General features: G+C 40.3%; 1 protein-coding gene across 1 annotated transcript in view; it reads left to right on the top strand.

The window, feature by feature from the left end:
- Nucleotides 1-17,083, top strand: part of Atp11b (ATPase phospholipid transporting 11B (putative)) — a 97,935-nt gene that overhangs the window by 7,395 nt on the left and 73,457 nt on the right. Inside the window, exon 2 of the mRNA XM_052180635.1 lies at nt 13,994-14,110. Coding sequence (XP_052036595.1) covers nt 13,994-14,110 — 117 coding nt within the window. The remainder of the gene's footprint in view (nt 1-13,993; nt 14,111-17,083) is intronic.

Here is a 17,083-nt window from a genome sequence, read left to right as displayed (position 1 = left end):
TAGTGTGGATGCCATTTCTTTGTTATATGTGCTATAAATACCTTCTTCCATTCTTTGCCCTCTATGTAATTTTGTTCATATTTTTCTTACACATTCCCCTTTAAGTTTCTTCGTAGGAAATTTGATTTCTGTCTTCTGTTACCTAACAATTTCTTCCCTATATTAGATCAAAGGGTTGCTTTAGTATTGTTTTCTTCAATTGTTTTAATATGTAGTTTTTTAGTATTCAAATTTAATATACTTAGAATTGATTTTTATATAGAGAATACGGGAATTTGTGTTTTACTATTGGAAAGTTTCATCCCTCAGTGTGTTGCATGAGCCATTTTTGATGTCTGATATTATGTGTTTGCCTTCTCTGTTATGAATGACATTTTCAATTTCCCTCTAGGTTCTCTTTTTTTCACTCATCTATTGATATAGCAGTAAAGAGTCATTTTAATTACAGTTTTTGCATGCTGAGTCATTTGTGAGGTAGAATCCCACATGCCTTGGTTTCTCTTTCTCAGAATTGCGTTGGACCTTTGTTCTTCCATTTACGATACAGAAGCAGGTTTTTGTATTTGTTCTTTTTATTAGATATTTGCTTTATTTACATTTCAAATGGTATCCCCTTTCCCCAATCCTCTGAAAACCCCCTATCCCTCCCATTCCCTCTCTCCCTGCTTACCCCCTCCCCGGTTTTGTTTTTTTAATTCTTTGGGGCAAAATCAAGGATTTTGATTGACTTTGTGTTGAAATTTATTTGGTTATTTAATTAATTGTGGGAGGAGGGGAGGGGAGGGTCATGCGTGTTGGTGGCAGAGGATGGTGCTCAGGACTGGCTTCTCACTTTCCACCTTGCTGCTTCTTTGGCTGCACATCGTGTTCTAGACTAGCTTTAAGTACACTGGTGTTGCAGGTGTGCACCACTGCATTTTTATGTGGGTTCCTAGGATGAAACTCAGGTGGTTAGGTTTGGATGGCTAGTACTTTTATCATTTGAGCTATCTTCCCAGCTCTGAGTTTCTTATATTTATATTCTTTCCTTTAAAGACGTAACAGCTGGGCCTGCAAGATGGCTCAGCAGGTAGGCTTCTGCTGCCAAGCCTGGCAGCCTGAATTGTGTCCCTGGGACCTTCATGGTAGAAGGAGAGAACCAGTTTTGCTTTTTGTTTTTTTATAATGTAATTTTTATTTATTTTAAATTTATTTATTTATACACTTTACACCCCAATATCAGCCCCTCCTCTCCTCCCAGCACCCCCTTACACAGATCCTCCTTCCACTTTACCCTCCCCTTCTCCTTTGAAAAGGGGGTGCTCTCCTCTGGGTGTCACCTCCCCACTCCCTCTCCACTCCCACACATCAAGTCACTGCAGGACTAGCTGTATACTCTCCCACTGAGGCCAGACAAGGTTGTCCATTTAGGGGAATGGGGTCCACAGGCAGGCAGGCAACAGACTCAGTGACAGCCCCAGCTCCAGTTGTTGGGGACCCGCCTAAAGACCAAGCTGCACACCTGCTACAGATTTGTAGGGGATCTAGGTCCAGCCTGTGCTTGCTCTTTGGTTGGTGGTTCAGTCTTTGAGAGCCCCCAAGGGTCCAGGTTAATTGACTATGTTGGTCTCCCTAGGGAAGTCCTTTCTTCTTTGGATCCCTCAATCCTTTCCCCAACTCTTTCATAAGACTCCCCAAGCTCCATCTAATGTTGGGTGTGAGTCTCTGCATCTCTTTCCATTGACTGCTGGGTGGAATCTCTCAGAGGACAGTTATGCTAGGTTCCTGTCTGTAAGAATAATACAATATCATTAATACTGTCAGGGATTGGTTTTCGCCCATGAGATGGGTCTCAATTTGGGACAGTCATTGGTTGGCCATTCCCTCAGTCTGCTCCATCTTTGTCCTTACATATCTTATAGGCAGAACACATTTTGGGTCCAAGGCTTTGTGGATGGGTTGCTGTCCTTATCCCTCACCTGGGGAGTCCTTCCTGGCTACAGGAAGTGTCCACTTCAGGATCCATGTACCCACTGCTAGGACTCTCAGCTAGATTCACCTCTCTAGGCCCCCTGGGGCTTCAGCCTATCCTGTCCCACCTAGAGATTGCTCCTTTCCTCTGATTTCCCTTCTCTCTCCCCTGCTCTCCCATCTGATCCTAACTGACTGCCCCCCCACTCCACCCCCTTCCCATCTCCTCTCCCACCTCCTTCCATAGACTGCTGCTATCTACTTTGCTTCCCCTTCTGAGAACCAGTTCTTAAAAGTTGTCCTCTGACCTCCACATGTATACAATGACATGCTAACACTCTTCCCCGTGGGAACACACAAAATAAAAGAAAATTAAAGAAGTTTAAAAAGATTGATAGTAGATTGTATGGGTTTTTTCTAGCTATGTCTGTAGTTATTTGAGTATACTTGTGTCTAAATCATACTGTATCATAGAGGTTTTCTGTGGGGTTATATTTTCATTAGACATAAACCTAAAGAGTAAACTTACTATAGCCTTAATTTTATAAGATATTATGAACCTGTTTCCAAACTTTTATCCCATTTCCCAGTTAGATTTTACATTCCCCTGCCTTTATGTAGTTTTCCAACGTTTTTTTGTGTTTTTTAAGTTGTAGTTATCCCAGTGGATTGAAATGTGATTTTGATATTCATTTCTATAATGGTAAAGGCTGTCAGACATCTTTTTTTTTAAATTAGATATATACTTTATTTACATTTCAAATGTTGTCCCCTTTCCTGGTCCCCCCCCATGCCCTAACCAATCCCCCCTCCCGCTCACCAATCCACCCACTTCTGCTTCCCTGTCCTGACATTCCCCTATAATGGGGCATCGAGCCTTCTCAGGAGTAAGAGCCTCTCCTCCCTTTGATGTCCAACAAGGCCATCCTCTGCTGCATATGCAGCTGGAGCCATGGGTCCCTCCATGTGTATTCTTTGGTTGATGGTTTAGTTCCTGGGAGCTCTGGGGGTACTGGGTGGCTCATATTGTTGTTCTTTCTATGACACTGCAAACCCCTTCAGCTCCTTGAGTCCTTTCTCTAGCTCCTCCATTGGGGACCCCGTGCTCAGTTCAATAGTTGGCTGAGAGTGTCCCCCTCTGTATTTGTCAGGCACTGGCAGAGCCCCCCAGGTGACAGCTATATCTCCGGTCAGCAAGCACTTCTTGGCATCCACAATAGAGTCTGGGTTTGGTGACTGTATATGGTTTGGAACCCTAGGAGGGGTAGTCTCTGGATGGTCTTTCCCTCAGGCTATGCTCCACACTTTGTCTTTGTATTTCCTCCCATGGGTATTTTGTTCCCCCTTCTAAGAAGGACCAGAGTATCCATACATTGTTCTTCCTTCTCCTTGGGTATCACTTGATATGTGAATTGTATCTTGGGTATTCCAAGCTTCTGGGCTAATATCCACTTATCAGTGAATGGATACCATGGGTGTTCCTTTGTGATTGGATTACCTCACTCAGGATGATATTTTCTAGTTCCATCCATTTGCCTAAAAGTTTCATGAATTCATTGTTTTTAATAGCTGAGTAGTATTCCATTGTGTAAATATACCACATTTTCTGTATCCATTCCTTTGTTGAGGGACATCTGGGTTCTTTCCAGCTTCTGGATATTATAAATAAGACTGCTTTGAACATAGTGAAGCATGTGTCCTTGTTACATGCTGGAGAATCCTCTGGGTATATGCCTATATGCCCAGGAGTGGTATAGCAGGGTTGTCAGACATCTTTTTGTATCTTTTTTTTTTTTTTTGAGAAATGGTTAGTCTGAGCCTCTTGCCTTTCTAATTGGCATCTATCTTTCTTTCTTTTTTTCTTTCTTTCTTTCTTTTTTTAAAGATTTATTTACCTGTAAATACACTGTAAGTACACTGTCACTGTCTTCAGACACACTAGAAGAGGGCATCAGATATCATTACAAATTGTTGTGAGCCACCATGTGGTTGCTGGGATTTGAACTCAGGACCTTTGGCAGAGCAGTCAGTGCTCCCAACCGCTGAGCCATCTCTCCAGCCCAGCATGTTTTTTTTTTTTTTTTTTTTTTTAATCACAGAGTTTTAAGAATTCTTTATATAGTGTGCATTCAGGACCCTTACTAGATAATGTGATTTACAAATTTTTTCTCCTAGAATGTGATTGTTTGTAGTGCTTTGTTTTCTTTTAGATCCCAAAGTTTTTTGTATTGTTCACTTGTTTATATTTTGAATAATCATCTTGCTTTATATGATTAATATTTGTGGGAATGATGCTGGAGTTAAATTCAGGATCTTACTGAAATGTATGTTTTACTACCAAGCTGCTTACCTGACCTAGTCATTTATCCACTTTTTCTATATGAAATTACTTTCATTATTCCTTAGAGTTTTACAAAATGATTTATTATTTTATGTGCATTGGTGTTTTGCCTGTATGTATATTTGTATGGGAGTGTCATATCATCTGGAACTGTAGTTACAGACAGTTGTGAGCTGCCATTTGGGTGCTGGGAATTGAACTCAGGTCCTCTGGAAGAGTAGCCAGTGCATGCCCCCCCCTCTTAAAAATTATTATTTAATTAATTAATTTATTTTTTTGGAGAGCAAAGAGTTTATTTCATCTTATATCTTACAGTACATTATGAATGGTAGTCAGGACAGGAAATCAAACATGAACTTGGAGGCAGGCATGAAGAAGAGGTCCTAAAGGAGTAGAATTGCTATCTTGGGCAGACTGATTTCTTATTCCAGCTGTTCAGGGATGGCACTTGCAATAGTAAATCATCAGTCAAGAAAATACTCATGATCTTTTGCCTACTAGACAATCTGATGGAGACTTTTTCTCAACTCAAGTTTCCTTTTTCAGTTTGACTCCTGTTTGACTATATTTGATGAGATGGAGGGAGACAGGGACAGAGGAAGGGAGGGAGCAAAGGAGGGAGGGAGGGAAGAAGGAAGGAAGGAAGGAAGGAAGGAAGGAAGGAAGGAAGGAAGGAAGGAAGGAAGGAAGGAAAGAAAGAAAGAAAGAAAGAAAGAAAGAAAGAAAGAAAGAAAGAAAGAAAGAAAGAAAGAAAGAAAGATTTTCTAAAAGAATCAGCTCCTTGATTCTTGTATAGTGCTTTTTGTTTCTACTTGGTTGATTTCAGCCCTGAGACTGATTATTTCCTGCCATCTACTCCTTTTGGGTGTATTAGCTTCTTTTTGTTCTAGAGCTTTGAGGTGTTCTGTTAAACTGCTAGTGTATGCTCTCTCTCCAGTTTCTGTTTGGAGCCACTCAGAGTTATGAGTTTTCCTCTTAGCACTGCTATCATTGTGTCATAAGTTTGGGTATGTTGTGCTTTCATTTTCATTAAATTCTAAAAAGTCTTTAATTTCTTTCTTTCTTCCTTGACCAAATTATCATTGAGTAGGGTGTTGTTCAGCTTCCAAGTGTATGTGGGCTTTCTGTTTTTGTTGTTATTGAAGACCAGCCTTAGTCCATAGTGATCTGATAGGAGGCATGGGATTATTTCAGTCTTCTTGTGTCTGCTGTGGCCTGTTTTGTGACCTATGGTCAGTTTTGGAGAAGGTACCATGAGGTGCTGAGAAGAAGGTATTATTCTTTTGTTTTAGGATGAAATGTTCTATAGATTCTGTTAAATCCATTTGGCCCATCACTTCTGTTAGTTTTACTGTGTCTCTGTTTAGTTTGAGTTTGCATAATCTGTCCATTGATGAGAGTGGGGTGTTGAAGTCTCCCACTATTATTGTGTGAGGTGCAGTGTGTGCTTTGAGCTTTAATAAAGTTTCTTTTATGAATGTGGGTGCCCTTGCATTTGGAACATAGATGTTCAGAATTGAGAATTCTTCTTGGTAGATTTTTCCTTTGATAAGTGTTCTTCCTTATCCTTTTTGATAACTTTTGATTGAAAGTCGATATTAGAATGGCTACTCCAGCTTGTTTCTTGGGACCATTTGCTTGGAAATTTTTTTTCCAGCCTTTTACTCTGAGGTAGTGTCTGTCTTTGACAATGGGCAGCAAAATGCTGGGTTCTTCTTATGTATCCAGTTTGTTAGTCTATGTCTTTTATTGGGGAATTGAGTCCATTGATATTAAGAGATATTAAGGAAAAATGATTGTTGCTTCCTATTATTTTTGTTGTTAGAGCTAGAATTGTGTTTGTGTGGCTATCTTTTAGGTTTGTTGAAAGAAGATTACTTTCTAGATTTTTCTCAGGTGTAGTTTCCCTCCTTGTGTTGCAGTTTTCCATCTATTATCCTTTGTAGGGCTGGATTTATGGAAAGATATTGTGTAAATTTATTTTTCTCATGGAATATCCTGGTTTCTCCATCTATGGTAATTGAGAGTTTTGCTGGGTATAGTTGCCTGGGCTGGTATTTGTGTTCTCTTAGGGTCTGTATGACATCTGCCCAGGATCTTCTAGCTTTCAGAGTTTCTGGTGAGAAGTCTGCTTTAATTCTGATAGGTCTGCCTTTATAAGTTACTTAATCTTTTTCCCTTAATGATTTTAATATCCTTTCTTTGTTTTGTGCATTTTATATTTTGGCTCTTATGTGACAGAAGGAATTTCTCTTCTGGCCCAGTATATTTTGAATTCTCTAGGCTTCTTCTATGTTTATGGGCATCTCTTTCTTTAGGTTAGGGAAGTTTTCTATAATTTTGTTGAGGATATTTACTGGCCCTTTAAGTTGGGAACCTTCACTCTCTTCTATACCTATAATCCTTAGGTTTGGTTTTCTCATTGTGTCCTGGATTTCCTGGATGTTTTGGGTTAGGAGCTTTTCGCATTTTGCATTTTCTTTGACTGTTGTGTCAATGTTTTCTATGGTATCTTCTGCACCTGAGATTCTCTCTTCTATTTCTTATATTCTGTTGGTGATGTTTGCATCTATGACTGTTGATCTCTTTCCTAGGTTATCTATCTCCAGGATTGTCTCCCTTTGTGATTTCTTTATTGATTCTGTTTTCATTTTTAGATCCTGGATGGTTTTGTTCAGTTCCTTCACCTGTTTGATTGTGTTTTCCTGTAATTCTTTAAGGGATTTTTGTGTTTCCTCTTAAAGGGCTTCTACCTGTTTACCTGTGTTCTCCCATATTTCTTTAAGGGAGTTATTTATGTCTTTCTTAAGGTCCTCTTTCATCATCATGAGATGTGACTTTAAATCAGAGGCTTGGTTTTCTGGTGTGTTGGGGTATCCAGGGCTCACTGTGGTTCTGATGATGCCTAGTAGCCTTGGCTTCTGTTGCTTATGTACTTGACCTTGCTTCTTGCCATCTGGATATCTCTGGTGTTAGCTGGTCTTGCTGTCTCTGACTGTGGTTTTTCCCTCCTGCAAGCCTGTGTGTCAGTACTCCTGGGAGACCAGTTCTTTCTGGGAGGAATTTGGGTATGGAGAGCTGTGGCACAGGGTCAGCTCCGGGGTGCAGACAGAAACCTAAAGGATCCTGTTCCTGGCTGTTCCTTGGTTCCTGTGTTCTGATGACTCTGGGTTAGTCCTTCTTGGGCCAGAAGTTTGAGCAAAAGTGGTGTTAGCTGTGCTCACAGGTGTGCCAGCACTCCTAGGAGCTCTCTCCTGGCAGCATTTGGGTATGTAGCACTGTCACAGACAGCTCTGGGCGCAGACAGCAACCAGAAACATCTGTCCCAGTCTGATCCTCAGTTCCTTTGTCCTTAGGTCTCCAGCCAGGTCCCTCCGAGCAGAAGTGGTGGTCTTAACCTGTTCTCATAGGCTTGTCAGCACTCCTGGGAGACCAGTTTTCTCCCTGTGGGATTTGGATGTAGATCGCAGTGGCACAGGATCAGCTCTGGATGCAGACAGAAACCAGAAGGCTAGCCAATGCTCTTTAAGGAATAAGCCATCTCTCCAGCCCCTTAGGTTGGTTGGGTTCTTTGTTTTTAAGCAAGTATTGATAGATGATAAACTCTTAGTTTTTATGCCTTAAAATATTATTTTATATTTACTAATTGTATTTTCATTTAGTCAGATACTAACTTATTGAGGATACAATACATTCCCTTGCTTTTTGGCATTTTTTTATTGGTGTAAAGTATGCTTTCAGGATCATTATTTTCTTGATGTTTCGTTTCACCTTAGTTTTAATTTCATCTTTGATGCTTCGTGGTTTTAGTGTGATTGTAGTATTATTTTTCGTACTCTTCCTCTGCACTTTTATTTCAATCTGAAGATAGCTATTACTATAGTTAGGAACATTTTCAACCTTTCCTTTCCTTTCAGTGTTAATTTTTTTAAATTAGATTTATTTATTTTATGTATGAGTACATTGTTGCTATCTTCAGACACACCAGAAGAGGGCAATGGATCCCCATTACAGATGGTTGTGAGCCACTATGTAATTGCTGGGAATTGAACTCATGATCTCTGGAAGAGCAGTCAGTGCTCTTAACCTTTGAGCCATCTCTCCAGCACCCTCCCCCCCCCCACCCCCCCACCCCCGCCGCCTTTTCCTTTAAATGCTGCTTCTTAGCCCTTAATTCTTGAATTCTAGAGTTAACTGGTGAACATAATGGTGAATCTCTTTTTCTATCTGCTGTAATGTTTAGTGCTCTTGTTGTTTTGCTGCTTTCATTACTTCTAGTTTTTATTTTAAAAGATCATTTATTGTAATGACTTCAATTCACCCCTCCTACGCACACACTCATGCACTCACCAAAGTAACAGCATGTGTTGCAGGAAATATTTAAAAGAATCCTGAAAATTTCCACACTATTGCCAGGCACTGGCAACTCTCTGTACCGGTGGCCTGATTGGCCATGCACTGGTGGGCAATGGCTGACTTGTTTTTATCTTGTGGAGACTCTCTGGCCCAGAGCTTCCAAAATGTCTCCACCCAGCTCGCCAAGTTCCCACTGGTGGGTTGCTACCACATCAACCCTGTGCTTAAAATTTGAACCCAGTCAAACCCGGCGAGTGAAGGAAAACTCCACACAGACTTAGTTCAGAAACAAGGGTGACTCAATTGCTGTCCACAACAACTAAAATCTTAACCTAGTAAGCCTTATTAAATCTAAATCCTCTCATGGGAATCTTGATGGATCTGCCATTGAAACTGGGAGACACTAGTAATTACATCTTGTCCTCATGCTATCCCCTAACTCTCTCCTGCTTCCTGTCTTCCTCCATCCAACCTGGAAGTCCACCTACTCACCCAGTGATTTGCTTCTTTATTCATTAGGGGATTAGTTCATAAGAAATCACCTGAGTATGACTCACTCTTTGTCCACAGCCCCTCCCAGGAAAGTGGAATTAGCACCAACATACAGATAGCACCAGGCCCATCTACAACAAGCATGTGTCTTCCCTAGATCCCATCCATAAAGATAGATTAAGATAGCCACTCAATTCCAGCCCCAAAAAGTACATCTTTATCATCTACTGGAGGTCTTGGAAGACTGGAGGGAAACAGTGTCTTCTGGCTATGATGGGACCACTACATTCATTAACCCACAGTAGCTGTGGTTGCCTGCACAAGACAGGTACAAGGTCAAGCCATCAGCATAACAGGATAGAACAGGGGAGGGTCTCATGAGCCCCTTCTGCTGAGGAGCTAGGAACAGTTGATGTCTTCTGATGAAAGAATCAGTTTTGATTGAAGGTATGGGCACTAGGAGGTCATGCAAACTCCACTGGATGACTCCATAATCATGAGTATGTGGGTGGCAAAAAGTGTAGGTTACTTTTTAGTAGTTTATCAGTGGGGTCCTAAGAAACTGGACCCCACTGGTCATTGTGCAGAGAATAAAAGACTGTGTGTAGTGCTACACTCTAAATGGGACATCCATGTCACTCCTTTTCCACTGAAGGCTTATTGCAGAAAGGGGAGGGGGGGGAGGTAGAAAGATTGTAAAAGCCAGAGGTAGTAGATATCTGCAGCAGAACAGTATTTCCTGGAGTTCACAGCATCATTGTGATATGAATGTAGAGTGATTGTGACTGTATATACAAAAATTGCACAGGATCAATCCAGTGACAAATCCTACCATGAGTCAAGGTGGGACTTATGAAGACATAAGACATCTTTCTTGCTTATTATAATCGAACCTTTATTATATCTGAAATGAAACTAGACTATACTTTTAAAGCTTTATTCAGAAGAATGTACTTGATAATAATATTCTCTAAGAAAAGACATACATTTTCTCAATTTGAAATTTGTTTTACTTTTCTGTGATGGAAAAATGTATATCTAGTCAGCTGTACTCGGTTTAAATGATCCAGATGGCTTATATATGGATTAGATGCTGTGGGTTGTTTTGTGATGTTCCCTGGCTGGCTCAGGACTCAGGCTGGTTTGTTTCTCCTGGGACTGCTCATCAAAGGGAGCTGCAGTGTCAGGTGGTGGGCAGCATGCACGTTTTCTCCTATTCTTCCTCTGTTTTTGGTTTTTGAGATGAAGTCTCCTTGTGTAGCCAGGGATGACCTGCCTTGAACTTAGAGTGATCCTTCATCTTAGCCCCCAGAAAGCTGGGATTTATATGAATACCATGTTCAGCTGTGACTGTGGGTGCCTTTCAGCCCTGCTCCTTGGCTTGACATCTAATGCCTATTGTTGTTCTTGTTGTTGTTTGTGCAAAAAAGGTGGGACCTCCACAAGGCCCTGAAAAACAGGCAGGGCCCACATAGGGAAAACAGGCAGGCAGAGCCCACATAGGGAAAAGTGGCAGGCAGGGCCCATATAGGGAAAACTGGCAGGCAGGGCCCACATAGGGAAAACTGGCAGGCAGGGCTCACGCACTACACCGGGGTAGGGACGGTAGGCATGTTCTGGCATGGGCCTCCTGGTACCTGTAGAGGAAGCTTGGCAAAGAGGCTGGGTCCTTTCCTCGGGCTGGTAATGCTGAGGCCTGATCCATGCGCCTACACTGATAAACTATGAACTATCTCTGATAAGAAGAGATAGTTCATAGTTTCAGTGCTTTAGTATAGAAAAGTCAGAAGAGAAAAGGAGATAGAGAAGTAAAGAGAGAAAGAGAAGATAGAGGGATGAGAGCTGGCCATGACCACGTGGAAAGAGGGGAAAGAATGGGGAGAGAGGGGGAACAGAGAGACAAGAACAAAATGAGAGAGAAAAAAATGAGAGAGAGCAAGGAAGGGCAAGAAACCTTCTTTTGTAGTGGGCTGGGTTGCCAGGTAACCGTGGGATTGGGGAAAACCTGCTTGTAGCCAGGTTACTGTAGGGTTGGATGGAGTCCCGCCAGAAGATGGCCACAAGGTAATGGAGTTGAGGAGTCAGGAGTCTGGGAGTATGGCTCACTGGTTCTGTCCCTTGTAGAATGTTCTACTGGGTCTCCTGAGTAAGCCTTGCTCAACCAGGCTACAGACTGCCTTACAGGGTTCCACAGTTTTTGTCTGTTTGCTTTGAGAAGAGTCAAGAACTTCTTTCTTTCCTTTCACTGCCATTGTCTCATCTTTTTCTGTGCTGGAGAAGGAATCCAGGGCTAGATAAGTGGCTACCACCAAGCTAAGCTACATCTTCTATCATTAAGGCCTCACTTTTTAAAAATAAAATTTAATTTAGAATAAGAATAATGTCTTCTCATTTTGGTATTTCAGTAGTTCCAAGTGTGTTTCCTGACGTACAGTCTGTGCTCGTTGCTTTTATAAAATGAAGATTGCAAGAAAAATTATAGGATGGTTTAGCATATAACATTCTAAGTGATTTCTTATTTCAGAATGGTCAAATAATTTTTTTATTTTTTTTATTTATTTTTGTTATGGTCAAATAATTAAAAAAAATTGTCACAGTGCTTAGCACAGTACTAAACATGTTTTCTCAGCACACATTACCTATTGATATCCTAAGGCTTGACATTGAAGAGTCTTTATAATGCTATGGTGGGTAGTAGGTAGCCCTGCTGCTCAGCACACCACTGAAGACTTCAGTTCTCGACCTACGTCCCTTCAGCCCTGCTTCCCTTGGTGCTCCACTAGTGGCTCTTACATTAGACCATGTGTTCAGAAAGCTCCACGAGTGGCGGTGACTTGATTCTTTGATAGTGAGAGACAGGAGAGTTCATAATCTTGGGGGTTTTTTTTTGTATGTTGAACGTTAAATATGAAAAAATGGGTTTCTGATCCAAATAAGATAAAGATACCATCTCTGTTTGAGGGTCCATCTCCCTTTATTTTAGTTTTTTATTATATTTTTACTATTTCAAACTTTTTTTAATTATATTGAATGCAGGTTTATTGGGAAGCTGCTCTTGGGTGGCGAATTCAGTGGTCCCAAGGAAGGAGGCCAGGGAAGGTGCCATGGGAAGGGAGAGGGCGGAGAGGGGGAGAGAGAGAAAGAAACAGTGCACACGCAGAGGAGAGAACGAGAAGCTTAAAACAATTTTTAAGAATATTTTGATCCTATTCCTCCTCTCCCCCAAGTCCTAGATTAGTGGTTTTCAAGCTTCTTGATATTATGATCCTTTAATATAGTTCGTCATGTGATGACCTCAACCATAACATGATTTTTGTTGCTTCCTCATAACTATAATTTTGCTACTGTTATGAATCATATTGCAAATATTAGGTGTTTTCCAGTGGTCTTAGATAATCTCTGTAAAAAGATTTCTTGACCTCCCTCATCCCCCAAAGGGTTTGTGACGCACAGGTTGAGAACCACTGTTCTAGATCCTCTTCCCCTCCCTGCAACCCAACTTTAAGTTCTTTAATGCAAATTTAAAGAGAGTAGATACACTAGTTCCTTGCCAATGTTGACCTCTTGATTCCTGGTTGATGGAACTGTTTGGGAAGATTAGGAGGCATGGCCCTAGAAGAGGAGGTATGCCATTTAAGGCAGGCTGTGAGGTTTCAGAAGCTCATTTGTTCCCAGTTAGCACCTTCACTACCTCCAGCTTGTGGAACAAGATGGAAGCTCTCAGCGTTTCCTGTCACCACACTTTTGCTCTGCCATCATGGACTCTTATAAGTCTCTAGAACTGTAAGCTCCAAATTAAACCCTTCCTTTAAAGTTGTCTTCCATGGTCAAGTTGTCTTATCGTAACTATTGAAAAGTTACTAAGACACTATTCTAAGATTAACTACTGTACCTAGAGAAATGTCTTAATTTGCATTTTATTGCTGTGGTAAACACTATGACCAAAAGTACCTTGGAAAGGAAAGTGTTTATTTCATCTTATACTATATAGTCCTTTATCTATGAAGGGATGTCATGGCAGGAAACTGGAGTCAGGAACTGAGTCAGAGACCATGGAGGAACAGTACTTAATTGGCTTACTCCTTGTGACTTGCTCTCTATGCCTCTCTCGCTCCTGGTATATCAATCAGGAAAATGACCCAAACAGGTCAGTCTGACGGAGGAATTTTTCTTAGTTGGGTTTCCTGCCTCCCAGATATCTCTAGCTGTGCCAAATCAACAAAGTCCTGATCAACACAGATGGCCTTCTGAATTTGAAAGTAGGGTATGTGTTCAGCCAGGAATCTTATGAACATATTGTGTCTACAATTCAGGAAGTCTTACCTGTTTACCGCTACAACAAAATGATTCAGTGGTATAAATCTGTGAAATGAATCTTAGTCTTTTGAGAGCAAAACTCTTTGATCTTGGTATAAGAGAGGTTAAAAATAAGCATAAAACTTTGCTGTCAGGCATGGTAGCCACATATTAGTTATACATATTTCTGTCTCTCTCAGTAATAATCTGTCACAGGACAAAGCAAGGCTCTCATGGGAGTAAAAAACAAGGAATGTAGTCAAGAATGCTTCTAAAGTTCTCATATCTGATTTTTTTCCTTGTACCATATTTTAGAGTGTGAACTATTTTTCATTATTGAAGGTATGATTTAGTTAATCTGTTTCTAAAAGTATTATACCTGTTCACCTGTGAAAAAAACATTGGTGGCTTACCTGTCCTAACAATAGAATGGATTCAGTCTATGTGCAGTTTAAGGCCAATACTATATATAATTTGATCAGTTATATAAAATCAATCATAAAATATTATAACAACTAGCCTGCTGACTAGTATTCTTTTTCTGTTGTTTGGTCTTAGGGTTTTGACCCACCACATCAAAGTGACACAAGAACTATTTACATAGCCAACAGATTTCCTCAGAATGGCCTTTACACACCTCAGAAATTTATAGATAACCGGATCATTTCATCTAAGGTAAGAATAAACAATTTTATTATTAAACTATAGATGAGAACTTGGGATATATTTGTAGTCCATTTGGTAGAATTACCTCTCATATACAAAGTCCTTAGTTCAGTCTTCAGTACCACATAAATTGAACATTATGCATGCTTATAATCTCAGCACTCTTAAATTCAAGGTCATCTTTAGCCATATAGCAAGATTGGGGGATATATGATACAATACTTTGTCCCAAATAAACAAACATAATGGTAAATTTATAATATTTTAAAAATGATTTACTGAATGTGTGCAAATATATATGTATACTTTTTAAAAGTCAAGAAACTGAAGGTTGATATATCTCACCCAACATAAAAAAGAAAAGAGGCTGTTAATTACTATCAGTTAATAGTTGTCTTCAACTGTGGCTGTACTGTGATGGTCGGAGTCTGTTTCTTCTCACTTTATATCATTTAATGTGTGAAGTAACTACTAAATCTTGTTTATAAACTGTTGTATTTATATTATCACAGTTCTTTGATTTCAGTGCTTGCAAATTGAATAATTTTCTCAAAATTGTAGGTGGCTTGGCTACAGTTTGAGTTCTGTTCTTTGTGATTTTAAAGCCCCCTTGTCCCATTGTCTAGAGTCTCCTATAAATATTTTACTGTAAGTAATACTTCATTCTTATTTTTTCCTTTTGGCTCTTGAGGAAGTGTTTGTTAAAGCAGAGTATTATAAAGCAGCACTGTCTAATTCATTTCTCTTTTATGGTAGAAGTGAGTTGCAGTGTTCAGTAAGAAAGCTAGTAGTGCATAGGACTATTAAAGGCCTTAGGAATATGGCTGGTACAGCTGAAGAACTGAACATTTGAAAATTATCTTAATTCAAATGTCATAGCTCTATGTTACTAGTGCCTCCTTTATTAAATAGTGCGTTGATTGATGATGTGAATCAGAGAGACTTGGGCCTGGCATTTGCATATAAGGTACCACAAGAAACTTTCATATGCTCTCGCCCTGCCTTCCAGAGACAGCTTTCCCTCTGATACTGTCTCATCTTTCCTAAGATGGCACCTTAGCTTGTCAGTCCCTTTTCCCTGTTCTTTTCTTTCTTCTGCCACATTATCTTTATATATAACTGATCCATTGATGACTCTAAAGCAGCCTGTTCCAGTTCTCATGTATATTCTGAATGCTGTATAAGTTTAAAAACAAATTTTAAAGTCTATTTTTTATATTTAAGTTACAATTTTATCATTTCTCTCTTTCTGTTTCTCTCTTCAAGCCCTCTAATGTCCCACCCCCAACCTTCATTCCCTGTCAGATCTGCAACCTCTTTTTTTTGTTATTTTTACATATATAAGTACAGCCTGCTGAGTCCATTTAATGTCACTTGTACATTTATGGTTTCAGGGCTGACGCCTGGGGAAGACTAATTCTACTGCTTTTAGCTTCGCTTAGTTACTGGCCCCTGACTGGTGTGAGACACACTGGGATCTCCTCCTTTCGCGTTAGCATGGTTATTGGTTTTTTCTTGTTTTGGGCTTGTTTAGGTACTGTTGAGGTATCATGGGTCACACTTCCCTGTCAGTCTCACAGCTGATTTTCTGTTTTTTCGGCTCTTATATCCTTTCTAACTCCCTTTTCTTTGACATTTCTTAGGTGTAGGAAATGTGTTGTAGATATATTCATTGGGACTGGGAACCCCACAATCAGGTCTGCATTTTGACCAGCTGTGGCCCTCTGCAGCCATCTCTGTCTATTGCAGAGAGAAGCTTCCTTGATGATATATAAGAGCTATGCTTGTTTGTAGATACAAAGAAAAGAATTTAGGATACAATTAGGAGTTATGTAAAATGATGACGTAGAGCTACACTCTATATATGTACTATATGACCTCTCTAGCCCTGGGTAGCTGGCTACATTTCCAGTTCCAGGCATGATTTCCCACCTGTTGAGTGGTCCGTACATCCAATTGGAGAGATGTTTGTTTCTGCCAAGATATGAATGCCACTGATACAGATACAGATTTACCACTGATAAAGATCCTTTAGGAATATCTTACAGTGCTGATCATTGTTGTAGCTAGTAAGCCTCACAGCTGAGTGGGACTGCTGCATGCTTCCCTCTGTTGGCAACTTGCTTAGCACCTTCCAGTTCTGTGTGACCTAATCATCAAGGAGGAATCTTTCAGATCAGATTGTCTAAGTCCTGTTAAACTCTAATATTTAAGATTCTTATCTGTATGTCTTCACATAAAACATAAAACAGGTCAACATAAAGCACTTCAACTGGTGTTGGAGACTGAGAGTCCTGAAAAATTTTTCGATTAAAGAAGTCCCTTTATATGGCTATTTTCTCATGCAATTTAGTTTCAGAAATATAGGTGTTTAAATAGACACCTTCCCTAAGCCATTTTAGCATAAGTTTCTTTAGATGACTGGCTTTCCTGCAGTCCCAGACCTTTGTGACTGTATTGCTGGCAGTCTCCTAGCCTGCAGGGAGCTCTTTCCCATGGACCTTTTTCCGGATTGCATACTTCCCCTGTGGTGCTTAAAATGTGAAGATCTAAAGATGCTTACCTCATGTCAAGAGCATAGACACTTTAACCACAACTGTTAATTTCTTTGTTTTGCTTATAAGCCTCTTAGTGTATCTAACATGTTGTAAATCTATTTTGTTTGTTTGCTTTTTTTTTTTTTTCTTTTTGAGACCATGACTCATTATGTAGCCCTGACTGTCCTGGATTTCACTGTGTAGACCATGCTGGTCTCCAACTCACAGAAATCTGCCTGCCTCTGAGTGCTGGGCCTAAAGCAATGATACTCAGCCTTCCCAAGCTGTGACCTTTTAATACAGTTCCTCATGTTGTGGTGACCTCCAACCATAACATTATTTTTGTTGCTGTAGTGGGTAATAATAAAGAGTACCATCCTGCCAGGCCTCTGCACCAAGTCCCGGCGTGTCCCGCTCAGGGTGACCCTCTCTTTCATCCCAGCTG

The sequence above is a fragment of the Apodemus sylvaticus genome, chromosome 4, assembly GCF_947179515.1.
Source record: "Apodemus sylvaticus chromosome 4, mApoSyl1.1, whole genome shotgun sequence".
Taxonomy (NCBI): domain Eukaryota; kingdom Metazoa; phylum Chordata; class Mammalia; order Rodentia; family Muridae; genus Apodemus; species Apodemus sylvaticus.
The sequence above is the reverse complement of the archived record's forward strand: the minus strand, read 5'-3'. Positions and strand labels throughout refer to the sequence as shown.